At 38.0% G+C, this 20,712-nt stretch overlaps 2 protein-coding genes, 2 long non-coding RNA genes and 1 pseudogene across 6 annotated transcripts in view; 3 read left to right on the forward strand and 2 right to left on the reverse strand.

Moving 5' to 3' along the window:
• LOC146452367 (uncharacterized) overlaps positions 1-20,712 on the forward strand; it is a 176,731-nt pseudogene that overhangs the window by 108,948 nt on the left and 47,071 nt on the right. The window lies entirely within an intron of this gene.
• Positions 1-20,712, forward strand: part of LOC146452369 (uncharacterized) — a 160,228-nt gene that overhangs the window by 92,445 nt on the left and 47,071 nt on the right. The window lies entirely within an intron of this gene.
• Positions 8,129-18,371, forward strand: LOC146452378 (trypsin-2-like). The gene is made up of 6 exons (XM_085097997.1): positions 8,129-8,282; positions 9,391-9,530; positions 10,724-10,747; positions 13,516-13,753; positions 15,711-15,928; positions 17,927-18,371. The coding sequence occupies exons 2-6, from the start codon at positions 9,407-9,409 to the stop codon at positions 18,238-18,240; spliced, it is 918 nt and encodes a 305-aa protein (XP_084954123.1). The 5' UTR covers positions 8,129-8,282; positions 9,391-9,406; the 3' UTR covers positions 18,241-18,371.
• On the reverse strand, positions 11,683-13,509 carry LOC146452379 (uncharacterized). Its single transcript, XR_014859777.1, has 2 exons — positions 12,861-13,509; positions 11,683-12,031 (listed from the first exon to the last, which is right to left on the reverse strand). It is a non-coding gene; the product is annotated as an uncharacterized LOC146452379 (long non-coding RNA).
• Positions 15,954-17,916, reverse strand: LOC146452380 (uncharacterized). The gene is made up of 2 exons (XR_014859781.1): positions 16,104-17,916; positions 15,954-15,990 (listed from the first exon to the last, which is right to left on the reverse strand). It is a non-coding gene; the product is annotated as an uncharacterized LOC146452380 (long non-coding RNA).

Raw genomic sequence — 20,712 nt, forward strand, 5'->3', positions numbered from 1 at the left:
TGAATCAACAAGATCGATTTGCGCGAATTTCGCTGCAATTGTATGATGAAAAAAATATTAGCCTGAATTTCGTACGATGCGTCCTGTGCACAAAGCTCGGAAACTAATCGCCATCCTTTTTGACCGGGCCTTTAGATCTACCATTTGTACATTCACTTCCGGAACACAACATTCCCAGCTAATGTTTCTATTGTTTTGCGATAAGCCGCTGGCTTTTCAAATTTGGATAATAACTATCACTGTGTGGAAACGCGGGCACATATACAAGCATCTTGAAATGCGATCGCGTAATTATATTACGGCACTGTTTAGCGGGAACGAGAAAGAAGCGCGCCCTTCCGAAATTGTGATCGATCATGCCACGAAAGTCACGTGGAAGTTCATTAGAGAAAAAAAAAGGAAGATGCTCAAAGCAAGATATAAAAGGAAGCGATTGCTAAGAGCTGCTAATGAAAGCGAAACCGGACAGATGCGAAGACAAAACCTGAGAGACGTATTCTTCTGCTTTGGAATTGGCGCGTGTTAATTACGCGAAATGGTAGGCATTGGAACAAAGGAAATACAAGGGACAGAACCAAGGTAAGTCTCGCTTAGTCAAGAAGACATAAGTTATCACAGAAGAGCATTTGCCTAGACAACCACAATTTTGAATATTCACGCTTAACATAAACTCGCGCGACCAACATGATCTTGCATTGTGCATCATCCGGATTATTGTTCCGGGGGTAGGCGCTATAACATTCATAGCCGGTAGCAGAGCGGCCCTTAAAATTTATACTCCTGAAATGGAACAATCCATACTGACTTTCAGAACAGGGGGCACGACAAATTCACTTTGTGCTCGAAATGTCCAAATTGTAGATGTATTTTCAGACCAGACAAAACCATAATGAGGGGACTATATAGAACACTTTTATCAGTGAGGTCAGTATTTTACAAAAAAGCAATAAAAAACACGCAACTATATAGCTGGTGAAGTAATGAAGGAAGTGACTATGAAGCAAACTCGTAAAAATAATTAAATGCAAAATAAAAAAATGATATCGGTGTCATGGTCTCGTGTAACAAAACAAATAACGCTAATACACCAACTCAGCCTTTAATTTTTTATCCATCAGAACGGCGGGTGTCCCACCTGATACGGTCTGATGTAACGTAAAAAACGCTAATACAGCAACTCAGCCTTCAATTTTTTATCCATCAGAACGGTGGGTGTCCCACCTGATACGGTCTGATGTAACGTAAAAAACGCTAACACAGCAATTCAGCCTTTAATTTTTTATCCATCAGAACGGCGGGTGACGCACCTGATACGGTCTGATGTAACGTAAAAAACGCTAATACAGCAACTCAGCCTTTAATTTTTTATCCATCAGAACGGCGGGTGTCCCACCTGATACGGTCTGATGTAACGTAAAAAACGCTAATACAGCAACTCAGCCTTTAATTTTTTATCCATCAGAACGGCGGGTGACACACCTGATACGGTCTGATGTAACGTAAAAAAACGCTTATACAGAAACACAGCCTTTAATTTTAAATGGTATGATGTGACAATGCAGTCACCAGTGTAGCCAGGTATCGGTCAATTGATATCGATCAGAATGGTGGATACCCTCCCCCCCCCCCTTCCCCCCCTTACATACACGCTCTAAAATAAAATGAAGTAATTTATTTCCACAAGACTGAAGGTTGTTTCTCCTTGTACAGTTTACTGTAGCATCGTTAATATGATGGAACAAGACAGAGGTATGCATATACAATAACATGTACATGTCTATTCTTTTCTTCTCACAACTCCTGTCGCGCGTGACTTGTAATGCGCGTTTTCCTCGCGTTTTGCGATCGCCCGCGAAACACACACGAAAAATAACGCTTGTTCTGCGGGGCCAATCTGGTGTTTCTTCTATGGGAAAGTGCGTGTGCATTTTGCTTTCGTCTAAAAGTTAACTTTTTTTCCGGTGCAAATATCGTACTCAATTTTTGGGTTCTTTTAGCCTCTTCGAAAAATCGCGAGACAATTAGTGTATCTGGTATCGCAGATTATAAGTGAAGAGAGACAACTAGTCACAACATTAACAGGACCGCTCGCCAAATGCCATGGGATCTGATAATTTTGTCCACGTAAGACTCCCTTACCCGGCTCAACTTTTTTCTTTCAAATATGATAATACTTTAAAGTAAATTTAAACTAATAGAGAGCAACTGTTTACTATGGTAGTGCCATGAATATGCATATTCTTCAAGATTCACCATAATTAATGCATTTGTCATTGTACTGTGTTGACAATAACACTTGTGCGATCACTTTTTTTAGGATTTCACTCCCAAGCTCACGATGTCTTTTTTTATGTTTCTTCTAACCGTGTCTCAAGGTGATTTAATAGCGCGCTTGATTTATGTCTGCCCTCTTGAATATACCCCGGGAAAATGTTGCACTTCATTTCAGAAAACGTATCATTTGCTCGATGATTAAATTTAGATCATTTTCTTTCGGCATACAATTTTGTGGTCTAAAAACAGAATAATCTAGGAATGCTAGTAAATTCTGCACCACGTTACTCACAGTAGAGAACGCCTGTGTCCTGTTATGCGCGTGATTGGTTCGTAATCGAAACCGTATATTTACACTGTCAAATCATTTGCAGGATCCCGTTACAGCATTTCTTGCCTCTCTTTCCCTCTCACGTCTTCTCTTTTTCCTTCCTCTCTTCTGCCTTAACCTTTCTTTATGAGTATCTCTGCGCCAGTAAATGGCCCGCCTTTGCGAGCTATTTTATTCGGCCACATCCGCCATTTCGAGTAGCATCACGTTTTTATTTCTTGGCACTTCTTGATGTGACATGTAGTCCAGATCATATTCCTATACCCTGCCTGGTTTTTTTTCGACTTAATTACATCCTCTATGACATAAAAACAGATTACGACACCTTGCAAGTCCCAAAAGAAAAGAAACTGGGTGAGTCTTAATTTGAGGAATGTTAGGAATGCTAGTAGATTCTACTAGCATTCCTTTGCGGAACTTACAGTCGAGCCCGCCTGCGTCCTGTCATGTAAATGCCTTAAATTATCTTTGGGTATGGACCGTAGAAAGGGGGCGTCTGGGTGCAGAGATCATTCATTTGAAAAAGCCACTCTTCCTATACATCTCATGAATAAACTAAGGAAGATCAGTATAATATGTATACTTCAAAGCTTGCTTATGGTAATAGCAATGCGTGCGTGTTTTTCTAGCGGAACTTTCTTTTACTTTAAAGCTGACCCCAATTTGTTAATCTGCAGTATAGTTACATTTGAGTCGTGATTTTTGGCGAGAAAGAAAATGACCGGCTTCTTTGATTTTGGCGTCATAAATGAAGCACCTTGCAAATATGCAAATATTAAGAACGCTTGAAACTTAACAGGAGCATATTTTAGAAATTTACTTCTTACGAGGAAATGCCCATGACTTTGAGATCCCTTGACAAATTATTTCCTTACTTCAACAAATAAGCCTCAGGGCCAACAAGTTTCAATCTGCAAGTCGTGTGACAGCCATGGCCATGTAACTCGCAATACAAAACGCTAATCATATTTAGTCAGAAAATTCTGTGCCAATGTATAATTTTTGCCGACGTACAAATGACAGACGTGTACAGCAAGACAGTCTCATCTGAAAGGCTCACGCTATCCAAAGCTTTACTGAAAAAAATGAGCAATCGAAAACCTACGGCAAACACAATCAGCCTCCCCACAAGCTGAATTGCGTTTGTATTGGTTCTTTAGTTTTATCTTTCGTGTAGCATAAAAAACCCCGCTTCTTGTAGTGCTGATTATTTTTTGCCGTACAGGCATCCAATTGATCAGATTCTTCAAATAAAGCTTTGGGTAGTAAAGGCCTCTCAGATAGGAGAGTCTTGCCGTATGTTTCTGCTATTTGGGCATTGGCTTCCACAAATTTCGGAGGTAATTTAACTAGCATTTTCTGTGGTGAGTTAGTTGTATGACAACTAACGTGACGGTTGATAGACTCGTGTCGACCTCAATGGAAATTTCTATCACAGAAAATAAAACTTTGGATGCCAGAGAAACAGAAAGAAGAGCGTTTGATTTGAACTATCTCTTGTCAGAGGTTGCAGAAGGAACGGATAGGAAGCAAAAAAGCCGGCAAGATTCTATATTTTCATTCTCTGAGAATAACTCAAGTCAAATTTTGGAAAATTCTAGGAACTGATCGAGACGATCGATAAGCGCTGTTGAATCTCCCGTTTTCTGATCTTCATCGTTTACCGTGCCGTGCTATTGTGTGCCCCTAAAAGTAATACGCCAGTTGAAACCTACCTTCCTTAATTGGGAAAAGTTTACTTCTGTTCACTTAGAAGTTGGTGATCGTCCACCGAGATACACCATGCTCGAAGGGGAAGATCAGTCTCTGCAGGTTTATTGCTAATGCACACTCTCCCGTCAAATATTGTCAAAATCAGGCACCCGTCAGTCTAATATGCTCCTCATAGGTCGATATCATCATTTTTCTAGATGATAGATATCTTGCTTTAATTAGAGAGCGAGAAAGTTCTGCGCGAAAAATACAAACACATTCCTGTTTATACCGTCCTGAATTTTTTCTCGAAGTAAAAATATTTGAGATATTAGAATATTTCAACATCTTCGTTTTTTAAAAAACAAACCCATGATGTTGAAATTGCACCACTAATATGCTCTTCTAAGGTCAGTATCATCATTTTTCTTGATAGATATCTTGTTTTCATTAGATTGCGAGAAAGTTCTGCTCGAAAAACACAAACACATTCTTGTTGCCTGAATTTTTTCTCGAAGTAAAAATGTTTGCGATATTAGCAAAGTTTTACAAGTTCATTCTTGTTTACAAAAAAAAAAAACGCCCATGTTTAAATCCCACGACTGATTTTTACCTTACTTTATCAAATAAGCCTCACATATATCAAGTTTAGACATGCAATTTTCACGACAATCACAACCATACAACTCGCTACCCAAAATGCCACTTAAATTTACTCATAAAATGCTATGCCAATGCATTTGTGCAAATTGATGCACAAATGGCATCAGCATCTTATGCCGCTTGCAAGGTGAAATTAAATAACATATACCCATCTTATTCATTGTGTATTTGTCCCTTTGTGACCAAAAGTAAGCCTACAGAAGAGCGAATTACAGAACGTTCTCCTTAAAAAACCAACACAAGCAAACGTGTCTGCATACGTTAGAACAGTTAATTATTCATTTAACGGAGGATAGATTGTGCAGCTTACCACGAGAAATGCAAATGAGAGATCTCACTAGCTTGAATTTCAATTAATTTCTTCCGAATGGGCTGCACAAAGATTCTTTGAGGCAGGCAAATTCTCGAGGGCACTCTATTCTCTGAATCCTTCATTACAACATCAATACAATCACTTTCTGTCATGACAAATTTTTTTAGTTTCATCAGAGTAAAAGAAAGTTCTGCTCACAAAGTACCTGTACATTAAAATTATCAATAGCAACTCTACATGAATAGACTAACTCTTTCATGAATATGTTATGATGATGTATGGATAGAAATTCAAGTTGACGTTCCACCATGAGTTTCACTCAAAGTCGAGTACATAGCCACATTATCAACAACGATTCTGCCTTAAAATGGAGTATGTCAGTTGGGGCACATGCGCAGTAGGGTCCGGTTGAGACAAATTTGCATAGAACTCGTCGCGGGATTTTTGCTTTTCTGCCATTGCAAAAGCTTTCAAAAATATAGCAACAAAAAGCTTCCCTAATTACTAAAGAATGTTTGTAAATAAAACATTCAGCTAATGTTCTGAAGATGAACGCGATTCAAACAGATGAAAGCAGCTTTCTGAACTCTCCGACGGTATTTGAAAAAGTTGGGCCAACGATTACAAAGTGCTTCTCATCAACGCGCGCATGCGTCTGGGGTGACATAGTCCCTTTAAAGTATTGACTCGCTAATGAATGTTCAACGAACACAATGATAACCATTCACGAATGCATTCATGATTGAAAGTTTTCAGTAGTTAAGTCTTCAGAAGAAAGGAAAGTAACCATTTGTCGAGAGCTAAATGGGTTTTAGTTCAAATCAAATTTACAGACGTGCATTTATTGTTAAATGTACAATACTTCATTGAGAAAAAACACGAGCCTTGTAGAATTAGGTGCTGTAACTGTCTAAAACTTTGCCCTAAATTTGTTCTACCATAACAACCTTCTACAATGAGATACGATTGCTTACCGTAACAAGAATATCCTAGTCTTTTCCGAGCAGAACTTTTTTCTCACTCTTATAAAAATGAAATATCTGTTATCACTGGAGAATGATTATCTCGATCTTAGAAGAACATGGTAGACTTATGCCTGCTTTAATTTTGTCTATGTTTGGCAGGAAAATGCGCGCTGGAAATGGAGAGATCAATTTAAAAGCACGAGAACATGATATATTTTGATCAAGCCTTGCAGAATTTGGTGCTGGTACTGTCTAAATATTTGGCCTAAATTTGTCCTACAACAAGAACCTCCCATAATGAAATATGCTTAATTACGGTAACAAGACTGATAAGCATGTATTTTCCGAGCAGAACTTTCTTTTTCTCTAATAAAAATAGAATATCTGTTATCAAGGGAAATGATTATCACGATCTTAGAAGAACATGGTAGACTTATGCCTGCCTTTGAATATGTTTGACAGGAAAATGCGCGCTGGAAATGCAAATTTAAAAGCACGAGAACATGTTTTTTACAATAACTGTCCGAACTCCCGCGCGCTGATTGGCTCTTAGCTATTGTCTATAAGAGTACAGACAATAAAAATGACGTCAGATGTAACGCGCGCGCTTTCTCAATGAAAAAAAATAGCCAATTCCGCTCGTACTTTTTCCATGTTATTGTAAAAAACAAATCGACGGCAGTTTTCTATGGTCTATACTCTTATTGACCATAAAATGACGCCATAAAATGTCCAAAACTTGGCAGTGAAACCCGCCTGCGGCTGGTGGTTCCACTTGAGTTTTGAACATTTTTTGACGTCCTTTTATGGTCTGTAAGAGTATAGACCATAGAAAACTGCCGTCGATTTGTGAAATATTTTGATCAAGCCTTGCGGAATTTGTTGCTGCTACTGTCTAAAAATTGTCCAAAAATTGTCCTACTACAACAACCTTCCACAATAAAATATGCTTAATTACGGTAACAAGACTGATAAGCATGTGTTTTCCGAGCAGAACTTTCTTTTTCTCTAATAAAAATAGAATATCTGTTATCAAGGGAAATGATTATCACCATCTAAGAAGAACATGGAAGACTTATGCCTGCCTTTGAATATGTTTGACAGGGAAATGCGCGCTAGAAATGGAAATTTAAAAGCAAGAGAACATGTTTTATTTTGATCAAGCCTTACAGAATTTGGTGCTGCCACTGTCTAACACTTTGCCCTAAATTTGTCCTACTACAACAACCTTCCACAGTGAAATATGCTCAATTACGATAACAAGACTGATAAACATGTGTTTTCCGAGCAGAACTTTCTTTTTCTCTAAGAAAAATAGAATATCTGTTATCAAGAGAAATGATTATCACGATCTTAGAAGAGCATGGTAGACTTATGCCTGCCTTTGAGTACATGATGTTTGGCAGAAAAATGCGCACTGGAAATGGAGAGATCAATTTAAAAGCACGAAAACATGTTTTATTTTCATCAAGCCTTAAAGAATTTGGTGCTGCTACTGTTTAAAAATTTGCCCTAAAGTTGTCCTACTACAACAACCTTCCACAATGAAATATGCTTAATTACGGTAACAAGACTGATAAACATGTGTTTTCCGAGCAGAACTTTCTTTTACTCTAATAAAAATAGAATATCTGTTATCAAGGGAAATGATTATCACGATCTTAGAAGAGCATGGTTGACTCAGGTGAGCCTGTTTTTTACTATGTTTTGCGAGAGAGTGGGCACTCGTCTTTGTCTGGCAGAACTAAACTTTCCCCAACTGATCAGTTAGTTAAGAAACATGATGGTGTATCTAGGAAAACTTTCTCAAAGTAAAAACAATGTCTGAATGTTCAGAGCAGAACTTCTTCTTTTTAATTACATCAATTAAAATCGTTCTCATCTACGAAGAGGTCCCATGGATACCAAAGAATATAAAATAGAGACGATGTTTGGTTTGAACCATCTTCTTGCAGAGACTGCAGAGGAAACGTGTTGGAATCGCCAAAGCCAAGATTGTCCGTTTGCTGTTCTCGTGGAAAACTAGTTGTAACCTTTACCAAAGGTAAGACTAACTTTCGATCAAAATGACGATGATTTATCTTTTCTCAAGTTGAAGATTTCACGTAGTAAATCCTCTAGGTGTTTCCCCAAACATCGTTTTCATTCAAACTGACGAAATCATGTAAAAAGTCTTACTACACCTATACAACAAACAAAGTTAATTTTTAAAAGCTTAACTCAGACACATAGTTCAAAACAAAATTTTAACCAAGACATATGGTTAGAATCTGAGGTTTTCCGGCAGAGGTTGAAAAAATGGGAGTACTTTTCATTGAAGTCTTACTAACATGTCCTAAGAATCTTAAACGTTCAACGGATGGATTTAATTTGCGCAAGAGAAACATTTTTCACTCAAACATTTCTGTAAAATTGAAGACAAAATATTGTTTGGTTTATTATTTTCTATGTACTTGCAGTGAAATAATAATGTGGTTTTTTTGTTTTATTTACTGTTCCATAATATATTTGAAGTTCTTTTTTCCGTCGATTATTCATTCGTCCCCCTCCCCCTCGGGTTTGTGAACGGCTTCCTTTTGTCATCCAGATAGACTACAGCAAAATCAATCCACTTCGTTTGTCCTCCCGTCGTCCTTCACCGGTACTCAAGGTACACAAGGCCTCAGTCAGTAAATATCATACATGACTCATTAATTACAGTTGTGTGTTAAAGAAGGGAAAATGTTTCCCCGTGTCATTTCTTACTCTTTTCTTGATGCCAAAAATGAGAAGTCGTTCCAATATTCCTTTTGTTTGACCATTTTAGTGAGGCAATTAAAGTATCTGTAACGTTTCTACGACTGAAGGAACGCTAGAAACAATTCAACTTTATTTTACAAGCTAAAGGAAATATCAGAGGCTTTTGTGTTAGTCAATTCATGAGCGAAACGGATTGGTGATTTAAGGAAAGCAGGAAAATTTCAGGCGACAATACTAAAATGGCATGAATGACAGTTTGTATATGAGCAGCGAATACTGGGTCAACATTGGTTGCTTGCCATCCAGCCCCCACCCCCACCCCACCCCGCATAAAAGACCAAAAGTTCATATCTACCACCAAAAATAGTTAATTTTAACAATTATGGTAACCCCCTGTTTTTCTTCCACACCAGGTTTACGGAATAAAAGATGGCTCTCAAGTTGGTGATGGTTCTTGCACTGTGTGCATTTGCAATAGGCGGAAAATTGTCACAAGAACCACGTCCAGGAAAAATCCAAAAATTGCCACAACCACCACCATTCCCAACAAAAAGTGAGTTAGGTTCCTTTTATTTTTTCCCATAGCCAGTTTGCCGTATGTTCTGAGCATAACATCATACCACCTGATTTCATTGCTTGTGATGATTTTATGGTCTTATATAGATTTTCCCATCAATTTTGAAGCAATCAGATAGCTTGTTCTATGAAATCCTCTATTAATAATAACAGGCCCGTAGCAAGGGGAGGGGCAGGGGGGGCTTGAGCCCCTCCCCCCCCAGAATTTTTGGAAGTTAATAAACAATGTGCCAAAAAAGGATAATTAAAACAGATTAATGTGCGCTGATCAATCAGTCTTGAACTCTGATGCTGCAAGTGCCTTTTCACAACCTTCAATAATTTGTTTACTACCTGTTCGTTTCTTTCGCTAACAGTTTGTTTTTATATACAACGGCAACGAAGGCACTCCTACCTTGTAAATCGGAAATAAGAACCAAAATTGATCGAAATCAACCAATATCAAACCGTGAAAGCTGTTGAAATAAACTACTTGTTTTTTAAGACATCCGCTCATTGATGGCAACATAAATGCCCTTAGTTTATAACAATTTAGTATTCGCGGGTTGTCGAAAGCCACACAAATATGTCCTCTCAAGAGCAAAATTTTCCTGCAGTCGGATTCTCACTGCCCGATTCCAAATTTAAAAAGAGAAAGAAAAATTTGTCCTCGTTTGTATACGTCCCCCTTCAAACGTAAAATTAAATTTCACGTGGTAGTCCGCGTAAAAAAAAAAACGGCAAAGAAATGTACCAAAAAGTGTGACGCAGGTGCAAAGTTATGGATTTGCTTACTAAATCTACTGCTTTTTTATGTCTCGTTGTATCTTAAACTCCCTAATCTGTCTGTTTTTTGGGGTGACGGGGAGAGTAGTTTTGTTTAACCATTTTGCTCGGCCCCCCTAGTTATTTTAGCCTTGCTACGGGCCTGAATAATTATAAAAATAGAGATAATTCTGGCAACCGTCTATAATGAACGGTTTTTGTCAAATTTGATATTCAGTAATTTTTCGTCGAAGTGCAAGTTTGATCGCACCAAATGGTGACCTTTGAGATAAAATAATAAGAGAAGATAAATTTCAGAAAAAAGCGATACCGTGCTTCTGGTTTTTAGTCAAAACTAAACGCTATGACATGTCCAATGAAATGCTTGATATTGATTAATCTGACATTTTTCTTCATTTTTAGTAGGTTTGGAATTGTCCAAACCAGAAGGTGAGTTGAGCCTCTTGTACTGTTTTCTGTATCAGTGTTTCGTATGTTTTGTGACCCGAGCTGCTTCTGACGATAGATTTTTTTCCAATTGATTTTTAAGCACTTAGATCGCTAATTTATTAAATATTAGATATATAAAGATTAAAGATTTTCGTCAAATTTGATATCAGAAACGAATCAAGTAAATCACTTTTACTTCGTAAATTTACAGCTTACTTTATTTTAATTGAAAAAAGGGCTAGAATTATATTTGGCTGCTTAGGTGGTAATTGGTGATGACCGATTAAGTTCTTGTTGAAGAAAGTAATAACATTCGGTTTTCCCGAAGATTATGGCACAAGAGGCGGCTAAACTGAGCGATCTGAACAAATGCAATGAACCCATCGTTGAACAAGTCATGAAGAGGTCTTTTATGACATCACTGGAAAAAATGCGGCGGTAAATTCTGCCGACTGCAAGGGGAAATATAATTAAATTCGTATTCAATGTAATTGAATTCGTATTCTACTATTCTACGAAAGCTTTTCAATGTAAATTACTGGGTGTGCATTTTCATTTTATATGGTCACGTGTAGTGGTGTTGAAATATCTTTTAAGGATACATCCTATGATCGAGAGACAAAAATTAACAGATAATTTCAATCGGCCAAAATAAAGTTAAGCGTTAAATCTAGAACTTCGAGGAGACAATACTTCAAAACTTACCTTAATACCGTTCTTTCAGGAAAATGAAAAATAATATACAAAAGAAGAAATCGCAATGGTGTTATAACCTCCAAAATAACCCACCAACCCGAGGGACATTTTGCAGTAATCCGGGTTAATCCGCTTAAAACGTAAGGAGGAATCAGCGCAATCAAACCTTAATTTGTTAACGAGACTAGGTTTAAAAATTTTCCTGTGTTGAATTTGTTTTGTTTATTGGATGTTTCAAGTGTATTTTGTCCGTGAGCACTTTAGCGACTTTGAGAAGGTGACTGAATTAACCGCGAGTTCTGTTCTATTGTAGTTCATTCCAAGAAGTGCTGCTGAATAATTGGTTCACGAGATTATGAAGTGATATAACCTTACGAAACTTTGTGTGCTTAAATCTCGCTCTTAATTTTGGGTACCGACTTTGAGCGAATCAAAATATCGAAAAAGCCTGACACCGTTTTCTTGATTAATAGGTAACTTCAGAAGCCACGACGGAATCCAAAGAAATGTTCCAAAATGTAAAACGCACGTGCAGAGCAATTGTTTTTCCACATTAATTCGCAGTAGGGAGCTTGAGTCCGGGTTTCACTAGGATATAATGTATCAGTCAATTCCAAGCACGATCATCCCCCCCCCCCCGGGCAACCCCCGGGCATTTGACCCCTGTTCGGCTCCACATAGTGGGGCATTTGACGCGAATAGAAACCCGACCCATCGGGCATTTGACCCGTCGAAAAAATGCTGGTCAGCGGTCGCATAAATTGTCGGAATGCTTTATTCACAGCCAGAATTTACTCGTATATTTTGCGTCAAACAGTTTTTAATGTAGTAAGCCATTTAATACTACCATAGAGAAGCGTTCCAACAAATATATCTGAGATTTTTTTGGGCATGGCGGGGTTACATATTGCCCTTCGCTTCTCATTTTCAGTGGTATGTCCAAGTTCCCTCAAGCTTTGTTCTCCCTTTGCTCGGCGTTCGAAACTCGACTTGTTGGCATGTCTAGGTTTCATAACATAGTGTTTTTAATCATTGTTCTTGTTATCACACGTATTTGCAAACTTCATGTACATTTAATATAGAACTTTACCACATTTAATATAAAAGAAAAGCGAGTATCGGTACATATATCGTTAAACTCTCTGTTAGTTGAGTTTCATATGTGATGTTATGCATTATCTTTAATAATAAATTGTTTTAAATTTATTAATGTATGAATTTCGTTGATTTTTATATAAACAGAGCTAGCGAATACAAAAAAAAAAACCAACACGATGACTTTTCAGCCCCAACCAGTGGGGCATTTGACCTAGAAATCGGCCCATATGGAGGGGAATTTGATCAGGCATTTTTAAAAAAGTCAAATGCCCGGGGATTTGCCCGGGGGGGGGGGGGGATGATCGCTTTTGGAATTGACCCAGACATAAGGTCACATAAGCACAAGTTGAAGCTGAAGTACAAACGCCACTCAAGCAAGTGAGAAAACAGTCGTTCTATTAATCTTTGCAATTTTACATTAGTTGAAGAGGTGTATACTGTATAAGCGTCATGGTTTCTCTATGATTCTGTAAATAACAATTCTGTAAAAAAGAAAAAACTTGCAACAAACGAACACAGTATGGCGAACTAACAAACTTTTGAATCTCTCAACGACGAAAGATTAAACACACTGAAGCGATCACCCTTCAAATAAAAAGAGAAAGGGCAAGAGAGTAAGTGACCTTGAAAAGCGAGAAGATGGTTCGACACTGAGGTCGATCGGTCTTGCGCCATTTCATTTTTGGTCAAACCAATATGCCGCGGGTTAGTTTTCTAAAGATCCTGGATGGTTTTGGTCCCAGCCCAGCCCTTACGTCCAAGTGTTGCATCAAACACGTTACATTCGTTTGGCCACCTCGTTGAATATTTTGCAACATCGTCCAGCAAAGCTGGATTCAACAATGTTGGATGATCTTGCAATCGTTTGGCCAGGCCTTTTAATTGACATGCAAAATGATCCTGGCCAAAATTCATATCGCAGCCAACGACCCTACTTTACCCTCTTTATGTTTCTTATTTTCTGTGGTCAATAGCCAAAGGCCGTGGCGATGGCAATGGTCAAAAACTGTTTTGTGGCAATAGCCCTTCGAAAAGAATTGTCGGTGGAACCGAGGCACCCCAAGGAGCATGGCCGTGGCAAGCGATGATCTTGAAGAGATTTGGGAATAACTATGGCCAGTGGTGTGGAGGGACTTTGATAGACCCCAATTGGGTGGTCACTGCAGCCCACTGCATCGAGAATATCGGGAATAACAATGACAGGAAAATAAGGTAACACAAAAAAAAATCATGTGCAGTACAATACAATACAATACAATACAATACAATACAATACAATATAATGGACTTTATTTTAAAGGGGTAGCAAATGACAGTAAGGAAACTGATAACCCAGTGGCCCTCTATAGAGTGTGTCACGGCGGCCATGTTGGAGGACTAAAACAATAGAAGATATTTGCATAAAAATAAAATATATTTCCCAAAGGAAGATCATTGTACTGTTTTGGTCCTCCAACATGGCCGTCGTGCACACACTCTATAAAATAAAAGCTTAAGGCATAAAACAACTAAACGATTACTTACAATTAGAAATGTTATAAAACACTAGAATAAAATTTAAATGACTATTAGTACTATACTACCTCCACAGTACTATACAATGCCTAGACACCTTGCACAGTATTGCACAACGCCTTAGCAAGCTTGGAGACACTGCGTGATCGCAAAAATCAGGCGATACCATTCTTGTTAGAAAAGATCCCGTATCTGATTTTATTGATACTGCCACCTCATGTTTGAAGGTTCCCCAATATCGTCCAAGGTAATATCCACGCTAATATATAAGTTCAGAGAGTGTGGATAGGACATAAAAAATAGGTATCGAGAATTGTCCCATATATGAACCTCACTTCATGATAATTTCCTCGAACATCGCACGCAATGTATATGATTCCAAGTGGTCATGTGTGTAGCATGGAATGGTCTAGGAAAAAGCGGTATTTTGTTGGATGTGTCGTTGTTTCTCAGGCAGATGTCATGTCGTAGCCTGCAAATGCAACCGCGTATCCCATCGCTCCTGCTTGCTAGCGACGGCTCCAGCGGTGGTGAGCGATTTGAGGCGGTGGTATTGGTATACTGTATTGGTGACGAGTGAAAGGCGAAGGAAATTCTTGGAATTTTGACAAAATTTCACAAGTATACCATTTGATTACCTTTTAATATCATGGGTGACAAATTACGCTCACAATCGTGGTCGGTTCCGAATTGTTTACACACGCAGGCAATTGCAAAAACCACTCGAGTAGTCTTTATTCAACTGCTCAGGACGAACCGTCTCAGGGTTTTTCTCAAGGCCACTTTCATCACACCATTTCTCAAAACCCTCACCCAGTTAATTGTGCTCTTTCGCGTATTTAGGTTTTCTGCAGCCTCTTTTAATGCCGTAACTTCTTTCATCCGTATCATGCTTTAAACATGGACGCCATCTTGGCACTGAGAAATAGGAAACGTTGCCATAGCAATTTTGTAATCTCACATGTGAAATTATAAATTAACGCTGAAATTTTGCGCCAAAATTAATAAGTAATTTGTCACCCATGATATTAATATTGTAATTACTTGTTATTTGGGTTAAAGCTTTACCTTTCGAGTTAAAACTAGGGCTCTATCCAATTTAAATGTTTTCCGAAAGAGTTATTATTATTATTATTATTATTATTATTATTATTATTATTATTATTATTATTATTATTATTATTATTTATCTTTGCACGTTGTCCTTGAAAAGAACAATATTGAAGTCCGAATGAGGCCTTTAACTACCGTTGAAATAAAAGTAAAAGCCTGAGGAGGGCATGCTTTATTGAAATGAAGCCAGTACATGTATAATGACCTCAGCTGAAATAAGAGTTTCGTTGGAAAATAATTCTTGCTTCAGATAGGCTGCAAGTTAAGGGGTAATTAATTCGTCAATCATCATTAGATTGTACAAAGCCGTCCCATACGTCTGAAAAGGACGAGATGCTTTATTTTAAGAAGATAAATAGTTTTCTAGTCTGGGATGCAAGCCTTCTTGTTACCGTCGGTAGTGGATAATGTTTAGATATGATTGTGGGCAAAATTGAAAATGGCTTAGAATGTGGTTTCGTTGAACACCGTCTTAACTGTCTTATAATAACTGACCCAGTATGTTCAGAAGAATCTTAAACAACACACTTTCCTTTTTCAGACTTGGCGCCCATTATTTCAACCAAGAACTTCCTGGTGAGCAGTCATTTTACCCGGCAAAATATATTCCGCATCCGAGATACGACCCGAACTCCTATACGCACGACATCGCCATGTTAAAATTGCCAAGACCTGCTACAATCGATGACCAAGTTCAGCTTGCTTGTTTGCCTGGATCGTTCGGAGAAGTGGAGACTGGCAAGATGTGTTGGGTGACGGGTATGAGTGATAAAAATGTGAATGAGTGATAAAGGCAATAAAAACGCCACTGCGAATACATGCTCAAATACACAAGAGTCCATACAAACACGAAGAAGCACAAGCACAAGAGTCCATACAAACACTTAGAAATACCGGCACAAACACAAGAGTTTATACAAACACAAAGAAATACAAGCACAAACAAAAGAGTCCATACAAACACAAAGAAATACAAGCACAAGCACAAGAGTTCATCCAAACACGAAGGGCAGATTATTTCAACAAAATTTAAGTTATCTCTTATTTACGGCTCATTTGCGGTTTAGGCGGTGCCTCGATAGACAACGGTTAAACGATGTTTAAAATATATTTTTAAAACGCGATTGAAAATCAAGGGAAAGACTCACAGTAAAACATTGACGAAGAACGCAGAGGCTCGGAAAGAAATTCTGAACAATTTCAACTCCCAAATCAAACGGGAAATGGACGATGCTGGAGGCGGCTGAAACTCCAACGTAAGAAAGAACGCAATTTGCTAACGGTTTATATTTTATTTTGTTTTTATTTACCATGCTGTTCTCAAAAATGCGTTAGTCGCGAGTCAATCTAGGTCATCGTGTTGTCATCATTTGCAAACACAAGAGTCCATACAAACACTTAGAAATACAAGGACAAACACAAAAATCGATACAAACACTTAGAAATACAAGCACAAACACAAGAGTCCATACAAACACTTAGAAATACAAGCACAAACACAAGAGTCCATACAAACACTTAGAAATACAAGGACAAACACAAAAATCGATACAAACACTTAGAAATACAAGTACAAACACAAGAGTCCATACAAACACTTAGAAATACAAGCACAAACACAAGAGTCCATACAAACACTTAGAAATACAAGCACAAACACAAGAGTTCACACAAACACTTAGAAATACAAGGACAAACACAAGGGTCCATACAAACACTTAGAAATACAAGCACAAACACAAGAGTCCATACAAACACTTAGAAATACAAGCACAAACACAAGAGTCCATACAAACACTTAGAAATACAAGCACAGACACAAGAGTCCATACAAACACTTAGAAATACAAGCACAAACACAAGAGTCCATACAAACACTTAGAAATACAAGCACAAACACAAGAGTTCACACAAACACTTAGAAATACAAGCACAGACACAAGGGTCCATACAAACACTTAGAAATACAAGCACAAACACAAGAGTCCATACAAACACTTAGAAATACAAGCACAAACACAAGAGTTCATACAAACACTTAGAAATACAAGCACAGACACAAGAGTCCATACAAACACTTAGAAATACAAGCACAAACACAAGAGTCCATACAAACACTTAGAAATACAAGCACAGACACAAGAGTCCATACAAACACTTAGAAATACAAGCACAAACACAAGAGTCCATACAAACACTTAGAAATACAAGCACAAACACAAGAGTTCACACAAACACTTAGAAATACAAGCACAGACACAAGGGTCCATACAAACACTTAGAAATACAAGCACAAACACAAGAGTCCATACAAACACTTAGAAATACAAGCACAAACACAAGAGTCCATACAAACACTTATAAATACAAGGACAAACACAAAAATCGATACAAACACTTAGAAATACAAGCACAAAGACGAGAGTCCATACAAACACTTAGAAATACAAGCACAAAAACACAAGAGTCCATACAAACACTTTGAAATACAAGCACAAACACAAAAATCGATACAAACACTTTGAAATACAAGCACAGACACAAGAATGCATTCAAACAATGCAAACCGCGAGCAAAAGCACAAGAATTTGTTTAAACGTACAAAAGATTCTATGATTCATTTCCAATGCCATTGACATTGGAATTTCTTAAATAAATAAATTAAATTAAATTAAATTAAATAATTGCTTTTCGAATGGTACATTTTTTAATCTTTATTGTTTTATTTGTTTACTTATTATTTTTTTTTTTTTTAAGGATGGGGACATACCAATCCTAAATCGAATGAACTTAGGCAAGTTGATGTCCCAATTGTTTCGCGAGCTACTTGTGAACGGGCCTATCCGTCTCAGATCGACCAATCCATGATCTGCGCTGGTTATGCTCAAGGCGGTGAAGACTCCTGCTCAGGGGATTCGGGAGGGCCGTTGGTGTGCAAATACTTTGACTGGTACTTCCTTGAGGGGGTGGTATCGTGGGGCGATGGGTGTGCGAGGCCAGGGAAATACGGTGTTTACGCCAACGTCCGCAACTTGTATGATTGGATCGATAATGTAATGAAAACCGAGTAATTAAAATCTGTTAATTATGAACTGGAAAAATTAGAAAACACAGGTCTCACAACCTGTCTGGAGATAGGTGATTAAGGAACTCTGTAAACTTGACGTAAAAGGGTGGGATAATAAATGCATTGGAAACATAACTGCTGATTGTTATTCTTGAGGTGTCTGTACTTGCTTTCATTATTATTCATAAATTGTACAGTCAAAAATGCAAACACCATGTCGCATGTAATTTCTCAAACGTCACAAGTAACAAAGTCACCGTTGGTCCACAAGTAGTTATAAGTTTTACCCCATATTCGGATCTTGTTACGATGGTTTGCGAAGTCGCAAAATGCACCACCTTTAAGGTTACGAGTGACCTTTGGAAAAAAAATTCGTAGGCGCGTGGCTTTTAAATAAACCGTGACAGGCTAAATATCACAAGAAAGCATCATGATATTTCTAGAATTTGGAAAAATGTTAATGTTTAGAATTTCCCGGCTTCAAAAGCGTCGGTAGCTGTCAGAATCCCAAACTGCTGAATATCATCCAAATGAGTTTAACGACGATATTGCAGAGGCTCAATCAACAAAACGGTGTGAGACTTTTCCGATATTATTCTTGGCAATTTGGCTATGCAAGTGTAAAGTCGGAATAGCTAAAAGGCTGCGAGATACATTATATGAATGGGTGCCGCAGGAAAAGTATTTTAAACTTTGAATTCACCCGACACCATTTTGCCTCCCATCATATCATTGCTTTCGCTTTTGGCCTTTTTCCTTCATAACCGTCCTAGCTAAAATAACTTGGGTATTGGATTGTAGAGATTTTAAACTGTCCGCAGTCCTACTAGTTTTATTTTAGGCTGGGGGCTGTTTAGGCCGAAGTACCAGATCTGATTCTACAGATGAAATATCTATTTCACTGATATTGTAAAATAAACAGAGATCACTTCTTTGAACAAATGGTTCAACCCCAAAACTGCCGAGCATCATACAAATGAATTTAACGCGGTTCTTTGATCAAGTGGTTCATCTTAGTTGTAAAGCTTCTAATATTAGAGAGGTAAAGAACCTACTACAGAGATGGCAACAAGAACGTCACAAAACAATAGGATTCAATGAGAAAAACAAAGGCCCCGCACGTGTGTTTTACATTTTGGTACATTTTTTTGCTGTACTAGGCCAAACAACAACGTGAAGTGACCAAATTCTTGGTTTCGTGGAGAACTTGAGGACATGACGGTATCTTTTTCATTCTCTGTCTCAACTTGAAGGCCGTTCCGATCGCGGCGTATAAATTACCGCCAAATTTCTTTTTGGATACCAAAAGCACTTGCTAAGTTCTGCTTTCCCCGAATAGTTTTAAACCGCGCAAAAATATTCCTGTATTAGTAGGCACCACCCATAGGAAACCCGAGTATCACGAGATGCGCAGAACGTATGCACAATAACATTTACATTTACATTTACCATTACAAGCATGCCCTCTCTACAAGGCTTATATGCTCGGTTCGGTCAGGTTCGTGAAGGTTCTTAGAGTTTCAGCTCACGGACCGCACTCTTAAAAACATTAAGACTTGGGGCTGCGGCTAATGTGGCGGGCAAATTGTTCCACTGCTTTATAGTTCTAGGTAAAAAGCTCTATTGAAGATAGGTTTTCTTTTGGTAGGGAATTCTAAAGGATTTGACGTGACTATTCCTAAAGTGTCTCGTAAGTGGTATAAGTTCTTTAGAAAGATCAACTTCAACTAGGTTATTTACAATTTTGTATAACATGATTAATCTTTGGTCTGCTCTTTGCTGCTTGAGACTGCGCCAGCCAAGCTCATCAAGTATGGTAGTGACAATAGTAGGCACTGTCCTTAAACGCCAAAGTGCGTGATGAGGTCACGTTTCATCATAATTCCTGATAAATGTGAATTCGAAAAGACCAATTTCGATATATTAAAATTCTAGCTTGACTGCGAGGCTTAGGGGAGTAAAACAACATAAATTAATTATTCGTCTCTAAACCTGAACATAAAAATTTATTTGTTGTCATCTAAGCCTCGCAGCCGAGTACGAATTTTTATATATCGAAATTGGTCTTTTTGTTGATCCAAACATATGAACGTGACCAACAAAGGGTCATGGTTACGAATCGGTTGAGTTATTATCCGAAAAACAGAAGTTGGCAATGTCAAAACGCATTGTTCATTCACCTTCACCCATATTTGAATAAATAAACCCGATTTGACCGAGGAATTTAGACTTCTTCGGATCTTGCATATTTTTGATTTTTCGGCTTAAAGGGGCACTATCACGGCGATTTTGCAGTATTTTGGTCAAAACTTCTCAAATTTTTGACAAAGAACCTTTTATGTAACATGAAATTGCTATTAGAACACCAGGAAGAAAATATTTGGGGATTTCCCCGAGAAAGAAGAAACGATAATCAAGTTTTAGCGACTTCTCTACAACACACAGGAAGAACTTCAAGTTGCAACCATTTCCATCC

The sequence above is a fragment of the Pavona decussata genome, unplaced genomic scaffold (assembly GCF_977016875.1).
Source record: "Pavona decussata unplaced genomic scaffold, jaPavDecu1.1 SCAFFOLD_371, whole genome shotgun sequence".
Taxonomy (NCBI): domain Eukaryota; kingdom Metazoa; phylum Cnidaria; class Anthozoa; order Scleractinia; family Agariciidae; genus Pavona; species Pavona decussata.

Coding starts and splice junctions, on each gene's coding strand:
- LOC146452378 (XM_085097997.1), top strand. CDS start 9,407: ATGGCTCTCAAGTTGGTGATGGTTCTTGCACTGTGTGCATTTGCAATA. Junction 9,531..10,723: donor ACCACCATTCCCAACAAAAA/GTGAGTTAGGTT, acceptor CATTTTTAGTAG/GTTTGGAATTGTCCAAACCA. Junction 13,754..15,710: donor AACAATGACAGGAAAATAAG/GTAACACAAAAA, acceptor TTCCTTTTTCAG/ACTTGGCGCCCATTATTTCA.